Raw genomic sequence first — 12,278 nt, forward strand, 5'->3', positions numbered from 1 at the left:
AGTTTGCATCCAGCAAGCCTTTACTGCAAGGTAAGGGAAAAGAAACAAACAAAAAAAACAAACCCAAACCACCACTTTTCTGTTTAGATACTAAGTATTTCAGCTGTGCTCTGACAATAGTTGTGAGTGAGAGATGCCTGTGGAGGGTGGTCTTCAAAACTGTCTTATTAAAATAAGTCACAGTAAAAGCTACAGGGAAGAGTTCAGCTGACAGCAGAGAAAGTCCAGATGCAGGATTCCTCACAGGAGCTTAATCCACTTAAATGTAAGATGTGTTTAGTGCCATACATAGAGGATGATGTTTATATCTCAAAAGCTCTTCAGTGGGTCATTCTTGTAGCAGCTGTAATTGCCCTTGGGCAAAGCTCCAGCAGCTCCTCCCTTGTCTGTGTTTCCACTATCACACAGTCAGACTGCAAGGCAAGAACAGATGTGGCACCTCTACAGCTCCCTGTACATGGTCCTTGTTAACACTGCTTCAGCTCCTGAGGTCTCTCCAGGTCGTGAACACTCCCCAGACACTCTCAGCTTTCCCCAGGTACTCACAGTGGGCTCTAGGTGATACAGCTGGCTCCCACTGGCAGATAAAGACAGCAGTAGTAGTACCTGGACAGACTGTCAGCAGCCACCTGGGTGGCCTTCCTTAAGGCTCTCCTTTTTGGATCAAGAACTGCCTGAAGCTGCCCCATGGAAGGATGTCTTCTAAATTCTGTTCATTTCAAAATTAGGTTACAAACAAAACCACTGAAGCAAACAAATTAAGAAATTAACAGTGTAATTAAGTATTTTACATAATCTGTGATCTTAAAATGAGATTGCAATAACACCTAAAACCTGTCTTTCAGAATTTAATTAAATTCTTCGCAGCCTAGTGCTGTGTATTGTCTCTGTTAAGCAAATAAACCTGTTTGTCTTACTGAGTCAGCACTAACACTTGAGATCTACTGTGAGATTCACTATCAGCCAGCTTGGGTTCCTAAGTCCTTGCTTCAGCATGAAAAATCCACAGCTTCTGAAGAGGGAGCAGCTGTGCTTTACAGGAGCATGGAACACCACTGTAAAATAGCACCCCCTTTTCAACACCTGAGAAGGAGAATAAAAGGTGAGTTCTCCTTAAAACAGCTGTAGGTCATGTTCTTAGCACGTTGTACACATGTGGCAGCAAAACCATTCCTCTGAATCTCCTTCATGTTTATAGGAGAAGCTTCATCTTTCATTAGTACAATTGCAGCAAGTTCAGTCAAGTACCAATTAATGTTTCAAAACATTCACCATAGCTCAAAGTGCTCTAGAGAGCTGGTTAGGCTCAAAACACAACCAGTGACTGCAGAACAGCCCTCACACAGCATTTGGGCTTCTGGACAGGAACATAGACAAGTCATTAAATCACATTAACAAGCTCAGTATATGCCAGCCAAAGCTTTATTCCAGCTTCTTCCATTGTTTTAGAACAGCATCAAATGCAAGACATCAACCCAAAACAACTATGTTCCCCTATGGAGAAAAAAAAACACTCCCCACCCCTACCCCCCAAAAATACCCTCAACTTTTTTTTGAGAAAAAAACATTTAACAACGCAACTTTTCCAAAAGCAAACATCAGAAAGCAGTGCTGTACAACACAATAGCATATACAGAAACTCACAATAAACTTTTGTTGAAGAACCACCCACCAAGAACTCCATACAAGTCAGTGCACCCCTCAGTCAGTAAAAGATGCCAGACAAGAGGCAAATTCTTATTTAGGAAAGTACAGCTGGCTATAAGAAACAAGCTAACAACAACAGTTTAGCAACAACAGCCGTAAGAAAATAAACTGAAATTAACAGTCTGCCAACACTATTCCTTTATAGAGAAGTTCAGTAGTGACAGGTATTTGGTCAGTCAGGTAGAAAAAATAAGCCACTCAATGCTCTGCTGGTATTTTTGTTCCCACAAACATTTTCATGGGAACATTTCATACAAAGGCACTTGTTCAGTTTCACGTGGTCAACGTGTCACTTGGTTTCAGCACTGCTGGAGGACACAAGGATCTTCAGCTAAATTGCTACTGCAGTCAGTTTGCTTTTCTATGGGGAATAAACACAGATTAGACCTATCAAGATGTTTCTATAAATGTGTATGAGGGCATTAAGATCAAAAGTCAGCTCTACGGGACTAAATACCACTGACATACTGGACCATGTTACAAGACTACACTTACTATACAAAGATAAAACAGCTGAAACAGCAGAAGTGCCCAAGAAGATGAAGCACCAGTGCTCCCAGATTTCACTTACGAGTTCAAGTTACTCCATCTCTCAGCGGGCTTGGCACAAACCACTGCAGGAGTTTTTGCACCCTGAGCACCTCCTACTCAAACTGCCTTTCCAGGCAGCGGCAGTGAGTGCAGCAGTTCCAGCTCTGTGACACATGGGTGCATAGCCCTGACTCACCCTTCCTGTGCTGGTGCTGAGAATACATTAACTCCAGGCAAAGTGCTCAAGAACAGAAAAAATCCACAAAATCAAGAATAATCCTGCATTTGAGTAATGCATTAGAGGGAGAGTTTGTAGATTGACCATTTTAACATTTTATCAAATTCTTTAACTACCCCTTTTCTTGCTCAAAAGGCAACCTGATCTCTGTTGCAGGCTTCCTTATTTGTTACCCATAAACCAGTAGTTATACTGAAATTCAATTACCAATTAATCCCTGAAAGCACAAATGCTATCCCCACTTCAACTCAGTTTAATCTTCATCAGGCAACCACAGAAACAAACTGCCCAGACAGGTTTTGGACTCTCCATTCTTGGACAGATTCCAGAACTCAGCAACCCCATCTAGTTAGCCTTGCTTTCACCACCAAGAAACGCCCCTTTCAACCAGAACAGCTCTACAATTCCATATTTAAAAAAATAGGATATAAACAAAAAGAACCTGTACTATTTATTTGGTACATTGAAGAGGTATTTACCAGTAACACTTTAAAAATTTTAAGTAATAATAAAGATGTACTATTCACAAACTATCCTTACAACAACTAAATGGTATTTTTATGGATTTAGATTTATAGATTACAGGACTGGAGCACTCAAATGCTGAACTAATTGCTTAATAAGAGTCTGCCTAGTGATTGCTCACCTTGCCTCAGAAACATGAGCAAGAACAGTATGCTGATGGCAGTGCTCAAAACCCTGCCAAAATCTCTAACTCGGGTGAACCACCCCAGCTGTTCCATGAGGCTCAATCCATTAGATCAATAAATACTAAATTTCACTGCACGTAGTCACCCTTAAACTGACAGTACATAAGCTAATGCTACCAAGAAAATCCCAACCACAGTATCAAATACATCAGCTCAAATTAGTGTTTCAACTGTGTTTTCTAAAATAAAGCATTTCCCAGAAAATTAGAAACCATTCAAACACAGAGTAAACAACCCATGTGGGGGGCTTAAAGTAGACTTACCTTGAAGTAAGGACTCCTCTGGTAAGGACTGCAAGTTTTCTGTTGCAGGGGTTAATGCCTACACAAAAAGGGATCCTGTTAGGAAGCTGGCAATATTGCCAAGACTTCCACTGAGGTGCTTCCTTTAATACTAGACTAACTTCTTACATCAGCACTACTGGACTCCTGTTTACCATTGTTTTCCCCCCTTATAGGTCACTACATTAGTCTTCTGCCTACTTTTCACTTTATACAAAGGCTGCATGTGAAGAACAAACTGGAAATTCATGCTGTTACCATCACCAGTAGCATGGTTCATGACCTGAGCTTTGATTCCAGACACAACTTTTTCATCCACTGGTGGGTACCTCATGAAGAACACTGGTGAAAACCTTGCTATTCTTTCCTAATTACTCCATAATAATTATTTTTCAGGATTTAGCAGTTAGTTAGCAGCCTTTCTAAAATACAGTCCTGTCCTGCCCAGTCCAATATCACACTGCCATACCTCAGATGATCTGCGAGCCTGGTCAGGAATTCCGTTCCAGACGTTCTCAGGATGCACAATCTCCTCATTGCCACTGCAGAGGTTCAAGACCTGTACATACAGAGCCAAAGTGGATCTAGCACAGCAGCAATACACTTAAATAAGACACAGCAGTAGAAAAACACAGTTGAAGACTCCATGCCTTTGAGAAGGTGTTGGGAAGTCTGGATATTGCAAAGAAGAACAAGCTGATCTGTAAAAAAACTGAATGTAGTGACTGAGGCTGCTCAAGGCTCTTCTAGGCTCCTAACCCAAGCCTAGTGAGAAAAAGACTGCAAAACACCTACTAGATCAGAACCAGAAGGAAGCTGATGAATAGGGATGTCATTACATGATAATCCCTGACTCTGCCTCTCATCTGAATGCAGCTGAGCTTAGTTTTGGACACCCAAGGGATCTCCCAGCACAAGAGCTGGCTTCCACAATCTCAGACATTCAATCTTCCAAAAGGATGCTTTCATGTAACAATCTTTTGAATTTGCAGCCTTAAGTTAGAACTTAGAGATCATTTTATATAAGTATAATGTCTGTGCAAATGTGTACATGAACACATGCTCCCCCTGGACTGAAGGAAGACATCTCATTCATCCCCCAGCTTTAACAGCAGTAGAACAAGGCAGCTCACTCAGTGTTAACTCCCACCAACCACTAATGCAATACACACTTCAGTGAAGCGGGAATAGTCATGGATTCGTTATTACTTGCAGTATTGTTTGAGGTTTTTTCCCTAGTTTCTACTGCTCTGGCACTAACTCCTCAAAACACCACAGAATAACATCAAGTTTCATGAACATTTAATGGTAAAACAGCTCCATTGCACACCACTAACTTGCAGGTCAGACAGAACCACACACATATATGTGTTTCAAACTGGAGCCAGATCTTTCAAATATTCCCAGTCAATAAAAGAAAATAAGATGTGAAGGGAACATCAAGTGTTGACATATATCATCAACAGGAGACACTACTGTTTATCTCTAGTCTATAAATTTAGAATCAGCTTTTGCAATACTTAAATTCTGTAACAGAATTATTACAAATATTTATTAAGAGTTTAGAGAAGAACCAAATCCTAAGAATGCAGAAAGAGTATTCACATCACACTTACCTTGGTACCCTTCTCAGATACCTCCAAAATACGAGCATCACACCATTTGAGAGAAGTCCACACCACACATTTGGAACCAACAGCAAAGCCCTTCAGATTACAAGGATAGTTGTGGTGTGCTACAAGAAAAAGTAATTTACCAATGAAGGAGCAAGAAAAAAAACAACTAAAATGAACTCACAAAACTTCACAAAAATCAACCCTCAAAAACCCCTCAGATGCCTCAAACACTGCTGCCCCCCCCCACCAAACTACTTGATATTTGAAAGTTAAAAATTTGTCATCCCAAACAGTCTTGCAAATGAGCTTCATGTTCAGAAATGGATTTCCACTCAAAATCATTAATCTTCCCAAGTAAGACTAGGTGCTGTTAGCCTGTCACATTACCCGTGAGATACTACACTTGGTGTGCTGCCCTTAACCCACCAAAGCATTAACACTAACACATTCTCTTATTAGGGCATAAAAGTTAGGTTTTTTACAAGAAAGCTATTCTTATGTTCGAATGTGCACAACATTTTGATTATTTAACTCTTTAAAATCAGATACTTTACCTGCACTGCAGTCAGTCAAGTTCTCATTCTGCTTTTCATCTTCCCCAGGCTGACAGCCCAAAGACTGAACACACAGATTTCCAGTCTCTTTAAATGAGTCAGTCAAGTCTTGTTCCATCCATTCTTCCACACAGTCATCTTTATTCTTCTGCCACCCCTTATGTTTCTCAACTTTACAGTCACATGATTTCATAGTGAAAGCAGCCCTTTGATTTGCTGAGTCTTTTGAAAGAAATGAAAATTGACTTCCACTATTTGCAGAACTCTGTAGCACAGCATGTTCCAGCCTTAACAAGTCCTCCTCCCCATCTCCCTGAGGAGGCTGAACATCAGGCAGCACCAGTTCCAGAAAAGGCTCAAATTTGGCTCCTAGCATCAACTGCTTGTCATGCATCTTCTGGTGAAGTTCTTTCTCAGGTCTACTGTGAGATGATGACAACATTAGGGAAGGAGTGTCTGCTTCCATCCAATCATCTAGTATAGCTTCTTCTTCATGAATTCCAGACAAATTTCCTTGCAGTTTCTTGGTCTTCTCTCCCAAAGAAGGCTGAACATCACATGGAATCAGCTCTACTGACTTCCCTCTGTCAGCAGAGGCACCAGTGACTGAAGGCAGCAGGTTTTCTTTCTCATTAAGTAATGGTAAAATTTCAAGACAGTTCAGAGCTGTCAACTGCCCTGTCTCATCCCTCACACCTGGCAGCTCCAGCAATCCCTGGTCCAACACTGTCTCTCTTGCTTCACTCCCTGATGCTGCCTGCATTTCAAGAGACTTTGCTTCCAGTGCTTCCTTTGTTCCTTCATCAGAGGGGGATTTTTCCAAAACTCCCTCTAGCTCCTGTAAGGGCTTGTTTAGATCATCACATGGTAAATGGATTTCTAATGGATCCAGTTTTCCTAATGTCTCAGTTCCATTGCTTGCAGATGGCTGTGCCTGGAGCACTGGCAATCTCTGCAATTCTTGTTCTTTTCCTAGGAAGAGGCTGGCTGCTGGAGCACTGCCTGTCACTTCTGCTTTCAGCTCAGCCTCCTCTCCCAACAGTATTTCAGACAGGTCTTGTTCTGCAGCTTTTATTCCATTCCCCACAATATGAGGGCTGCAATGTCTCATTGGTTCCAGCAGCATACAGTTATCACTGTCACCTTCACACAGAGGTATCTCTTTATCAAAACTGTTCTCATGCTCTCCTATTTCATATCCATCACCAACCTTCCCACTGGCAGCTCCCACTGACACATTTGCTTCTGCAGTTTCTAAGCACTCACAAGTTACACCCAGGTAAGGATCAGAACAAAATAAAGCACTTTTGCTTTCTCCCTGAGCTAATCCACTAACGGCAGAAGTTTCTTTTTTGAGACAAAGACCCAAATTGCTGTTAGAACTGTTTTCTTCTAGGGGCTTGCAAAGGTTTGAGAAAACACTGTCACCAGTTTCTTTATTAGCCTTCCAAAAAGGCTTCATCTCTTCATTAATATTATTGCCAGAAGCTTCCAGCTTGACAACACACAGAGGGACTTCAGAACCTTTATTCTCCCGAATTTCTACTACTTCAGCTTCTAAGACAAGGTTTTCAGTCATATCATAAAACTTCTTACTTGCTTCAGTAAGCCATGAGCCATCTGAGGGACTGAAACCTGAGAGACAGCAAGCAAATGCTTGCCCAGGTACTTTGAGCAGTTCACAGGGCATCTCTCGGATCATCTCCAGGCTGACGCTTTCCTCACTTCCATAATCCACGTGTCTAACCGCTACACTGCCATCACTCACACTGCTGACCTGAGCTCTGTAGAACCACCCATCCTGACTGTATTTTGCTAGACAAGTATCACCACTTTTCATGCAAGACTTGCCATCGTTCAGAGAGCTTAGTCCAAGCTTTTCAGCTTCCTCTATTTTTTTCTCAATGTAGCTCACATCTTTGGTATCAGCACGGTGACACCAGAAGTATCCTGGAGTATTTACCACTGTGACATAAACTTCCAAAGTTTGACCTGCCTCTGGAAATTTCCAGCTAAAGGATTTACAATCACTTACAGAGGAAATCTCATTTTGTACCTGAGGAGGCAATGGCTCACAGCCAGTGATCATGTCACGGTTCTCTCTTTTATCAATTTTCTTTCTTGAGAAAAGTTTTTCTCTACTTGGAAGTTCTTTATCAGTAAAATCCACTGTTATTATACCTTGATGGTCACTGAGAATAACTTCCCATTTATCCTCAACCTTCTTTACAAATTCACACGACAGCAGGATTTCACTTGTTCTCTTGGTGAAGTAAAACACTGCTTTCTCGGTCCAGTCTGCATTTTTTTTGCATTTGAGTCCACCTAGGAAGCAGTGAATACTCATTGCTGGAATAGATGACAAGTTCTTAGGGAGCCTGCGTGCCTGATCAACACTAATCACACAAGTGTCACCATAATCAATATAATGTACCCGTATCGAATTGTTGGAAGTCTTCTCCTTTACTACAGCTCGATACCACAGGCTGTCTTCGGAATAAACAGCACTGATTAAATCTCCTGCTTGGAAAAGCTGTCCACAAGGGTCCTTCACTAATTTCCCATTGTTTAAGCTTTCCAAAATGTTGTTAAGCTGAACCTCATCACTCCCTAGCTGAACATAAAAATCCTGCGGGTCACTGACATAAGACACATACACTAAAGTTTTAAGAGCTGGCACTATCTTCTGTGGAGGCAGATCAGACGCATTTTTAAGCATTATACACCTGCCTTCAGCATGAGATTTAGTATCTGACAGTGTACCCATCTGGGAATAGAGCAGAGACTCCTCCACTGCTTTATTCAATATAACAGCATCCTCCTTACTGCTAAGCATCACACCAGGTTCTAGTAACCCAGCTGCCTCACCTCTCTTCATAGAGTGCTGGAAAATGTTTGCAACTTCTTTGAAGTGCCTTTTGCTCCCTTGTTCTTGCTGCCCTTGGGGATGACTTTTTTTTCTTTCAAGAGGCCTACCTGCACTTAAAGGGGGCTCTGCAGTCTCACCTCTCTTGTTCACATCTGTATTTCTAGAGCACGAAGTCTCACTGTGTACATGACTACACGGTCCTGTACTGTTTAGGGTTAGCTCTTTCAGTTTTGTATTAATTTGAGTATTTCCATCAAACAACTCAACCAGCAGTGTATTATCAGAGTCCTTTGCTACCACTATTGCTTTTAATCTCCTTTCTAGGACAGTTTCCTTAAACCATGCTGCAGCTTCTTTGGAAACAGATGCTACATCAGACACTGAACACTTTATGGCCTGCATTGGCACAAGCAAAATATCAGAAGCATCGTTGGGTAAAATAAGCAGATCATCTGTCTCTATCGTCTCTGTGTTCCCAAAATCCACAAAGAAGACTTTAGCCTTAGGCTGTCTTTCTATAATCACTCCCCTGTACCACTGACTGTCAGAGTACCTTGCTAGACACAGGGTCCCAGACTTCCCCAAGGTTCCTGTGCTGGTCATTCTCTCACTCAGGCAACTGATGTTATCAGCCAGCTGTGCCAAGGTATCTGAACACCTTTCAAGCTGGCAGTAAAACGTCCATGGATTCTCAACATGTGTAATATAAACGTCTTCCTCACTCCCAATTTTGATACCGTGATTAGAAAAATAGAAAGAGTGAAGCTGGACCAAAGATTCCAGATGCTTTTGGGGAAATAATCGTCTGGCTACACCTCTCTCGGTGAGAAACTGGCAAGCACTCCGAAAAGGTGTGATTAAATCTACAATGTTAAACAGGTCTCTATTTATTGAAGCCAAGGCAAAGATTGTACATTTCAGGTCAAGGTCAGATGATGAATCAACAACAAACTGACGAAAAGCCTGAATTGCTTCCTCATCCCAAGCAAAAGGATTCTGACCATTGGGTTGGATTAAGTTGTAAAGGCTGCACCTGAATGCCTGAGCCTCTAACCTAAGGAAGCGTTCATTAATTGCACGGAGCTTCGTTAGACACACCTGCTCTCTGTTGCCATAGTCAACATATATGACTTCTACTTTGTCTGCACAAACTCCTTCACTAACTATTAAAGCCCTGTACCATTTTTTATCCTCTGAGTACTGGGCTAAACACACAAGATTTGGCCAAACATGTGGCTGGGGAGAATTCCTGCAATGCTCCTGAATTTCATCCATTAGTTTCTCAAGGTCATTGCAATTTCTACTTAATTGACACCAAAAACAACTAGGATTCTCAACATATGACAAAATAACATGAACTGTACTTCCCACTTCTAGGTGACCTCCACAAGAGGAGCCTGGCTTAATTTCCACATAGTTCTGTCTCAAAGAGGTGTGCAGATTTTCCTTACCCTCATAGTCTCGAGAAAGAAGAGATTCACTACTTTTAGAATTGTGAATGGCTGCCATAGGGCTTTCTCTGACCATCACACCCATGTAAGAATCAAGTATTCTATCACTGCTCTTCAGATCACATTCTTCCCTGAGCCTCTTCTCTGCATTTATTTGGCTTTCCTCTGCAGCACACACGTGAGGAGAGGCCTGTGTCACAGATTTATCTGATTTCTGGTAAGTCTTGGGCGTTTCATACCTCAGGTATTTAGCATAACCCCCCTGGGCCATGAGCTTACTTACTCTTTCCTCTCCTAACTGGGACTGGTCAAAAATTTCAACCACATATTTGTCACCCTGCACATTCAAAAACCAAACCTTTAATTCCTTGTTCAGTACCATCTCCCTGAATGCAGACACAGAAGCTTCACTCCAACTCCCTCTTGGAGGGGAGACACCTGCCAAACAACACTTCAGAGCTAAAGCAGGCAGTTCCCTGAACCGAGGGAGCAGCTCCCTCACAGCACAAAGATCCACAGTTTCTGTGCTGCCTTTGTCCACCAGGTGTATTTCCACCCCAGAGTCCAGGACCCTGTTGACCACCGCCCGATAAAAGACACCCTCGTTTCCACTGGCACAACAAAGGGATCCAAGCTGTGGGTCCCACCCAGCACCATCCAGCTTTGTGGAATGGGAATAAAAATTCCACATGCACTGCCTCAGCTGCCTGAAGAGCTGGTAATACTCATGGAGTTGCAGCCAGAACTCAGAGGGGTCTTGGAGGTGGGAGACCCGTGCGCTGTACAATGTCCAGGTCTTCAGATGTACACCAGCTACAGCAGCCAAATCTCCCTGTGTTAAAACAGGAGGTGCTTCTGGTGGCAATTCCAGTTCTTCAGCTAAGGATTCGTCTACTTCCAGCTGCTCATGAGCCCCAGTTTGGCTCAAATGACTGCTGACCAGGCAGCAAGCCTGAGACCCAAAAAGATGGTTCAAATCAACACCGTTTTCCCCATAGAGGGTCACATAATAGAGATGCTCAAAGGAGTTAAAGGCTTTGATGTGAGCACTCACTTCTCTACCGAGCACCAACGCTTTCAGCAAATCGACCTGTAGAGGGGACCAGCCACAGCCCCCATCTGAAACACCCTGAAGAGCACAAGCATAAGTGACCACGGGCATGCGAAAACACTGGGCAGGCAAATGGCACAGGTCAGTTCTGGTCACAGTCTCCATCTTGCCATAGTCCACAAAGATCACAACAGCTGCATGCTGGTCCTGCTCCCCAGCAATGAGCTCCAGCAGAATGGCACGGTACCACTGGCCATCCATCCCACGGGCAGCACAGGGCGAGCCCACTTTGGGCAGCGAGTCCTGCTCCCACCGGTCGTAAGCGTGGCACATGGTATCAGAAAGGCAACAGATCTCCTGTGACAGGCACTGCAGCTGGCAGTAAACGTGGTGTGGGTCAGAGACATGGGTCACTACAACAGGCTCTGTCACACCCAACTGCAGCTGAGGGTAGTAGTAATCCAAGGGAGGTGACAGAGGCCGGTATGAGAGCAATGCATTGACAAGCTGCGGAACTGCAAAAGCTCCAAGGGAACACGCTGGAGGCTCTTGACAGAGCTGTTTCTTTAACTGGGCAAAAGGCAGGCAGCGCCTGAGCACCTGGCAGAAGCAGCTGGGGGAGACACGTCTGGCCAGGCCCAGCTGCCGCATCTGGGCCACGAGCTGGGGCAGCTCGAGCACGACGAGCTGCGGTGTTATCACCTCCTGCACCACACCAGACACCTCCTTGCCGTGCAGGAAGCTGAGGAACTCCATCGCCTCCGTGGTCCATTTGGGCACCGGTGAATCCCCACTTGCTGTCCCCTCGTGACTGTGGGAGGGCATGACATCGGCCACAACACAGCCCAGCACCTCTGGGGGCAGCTGGAACAGCTCCGAGCGGCCCCGGGCCAGGAAACAGGCAGATGTGGTCACCACGTATCCCTCGTCCAGCAGGAAGACACGGTACCCCTGGGCACTACAACTCACCACACAGCAGCGGTACCACACACCCAACATCTCCACCAGTGCCAGATCTCCTGGGCACAGCCTAGTCCCGCCGGTTCCCGGCCCGCCGGGCTCTGGGCGGGCCGCCAGGTGCGGCCCGGCCGCCGCCTGGATCTCGCGGTAGAGGAGGGCATAGTCAGCCTTACGTTCACCCAGCAGCCCCCAGAGCCGCAGGATGGGCACCTCGGGGCACAGCCCCACGGCGCGGACCCGCAGGGTGACCGTCTCGCCGCGTCCGAGGGACCCCGGCCCGGAGCCCATCGCGAAGCCACCTCGCCCCGCC

General features: G+C 44.4%; 1 protein-coding gene across 1 annotated transcript; it reads right to left on the reverse strand.

The window, feature by feature from the left end:
- Window positions 1–17: 17 nt before the first annotated feature.
- On the reverse strand, window positions 18–12,256 carry TDRD6 (tudor domain containing 6; the record flags this gene model as incomplete). The annotated part of the gene is made up of 5 exons (XM_083857390.1): window positions 18–2,068; window positions 3,450–3,507; window positions 3,937–4,026; window positions 5,084–5,202; window positions 5,638–12,256. The coding sequence occupies 5 exons, from the start codon at window positions 12,254–12,256 to the stop codon at window positions 2,007–2,009; spliced, it is 6,948 nt and encodes a 2,315-aa protein (XP_083713516.1). The 3' UTR covers window positions 18–2,006.
- Window positions 12,257–12,278: the final 22 nt, after the last annotated feature.

This window comes from Zosterops lateralis, assembly GCF_965231275.1.
Source record: "Zosterops lateralis genome assembly, chromosome: 3".
Lineage (NCBI taxonomy): Eukaryota > Metazoa > Chordata > Aves > Passeriformes > Zosteropidae > Zosterops > Zosterops lateralis.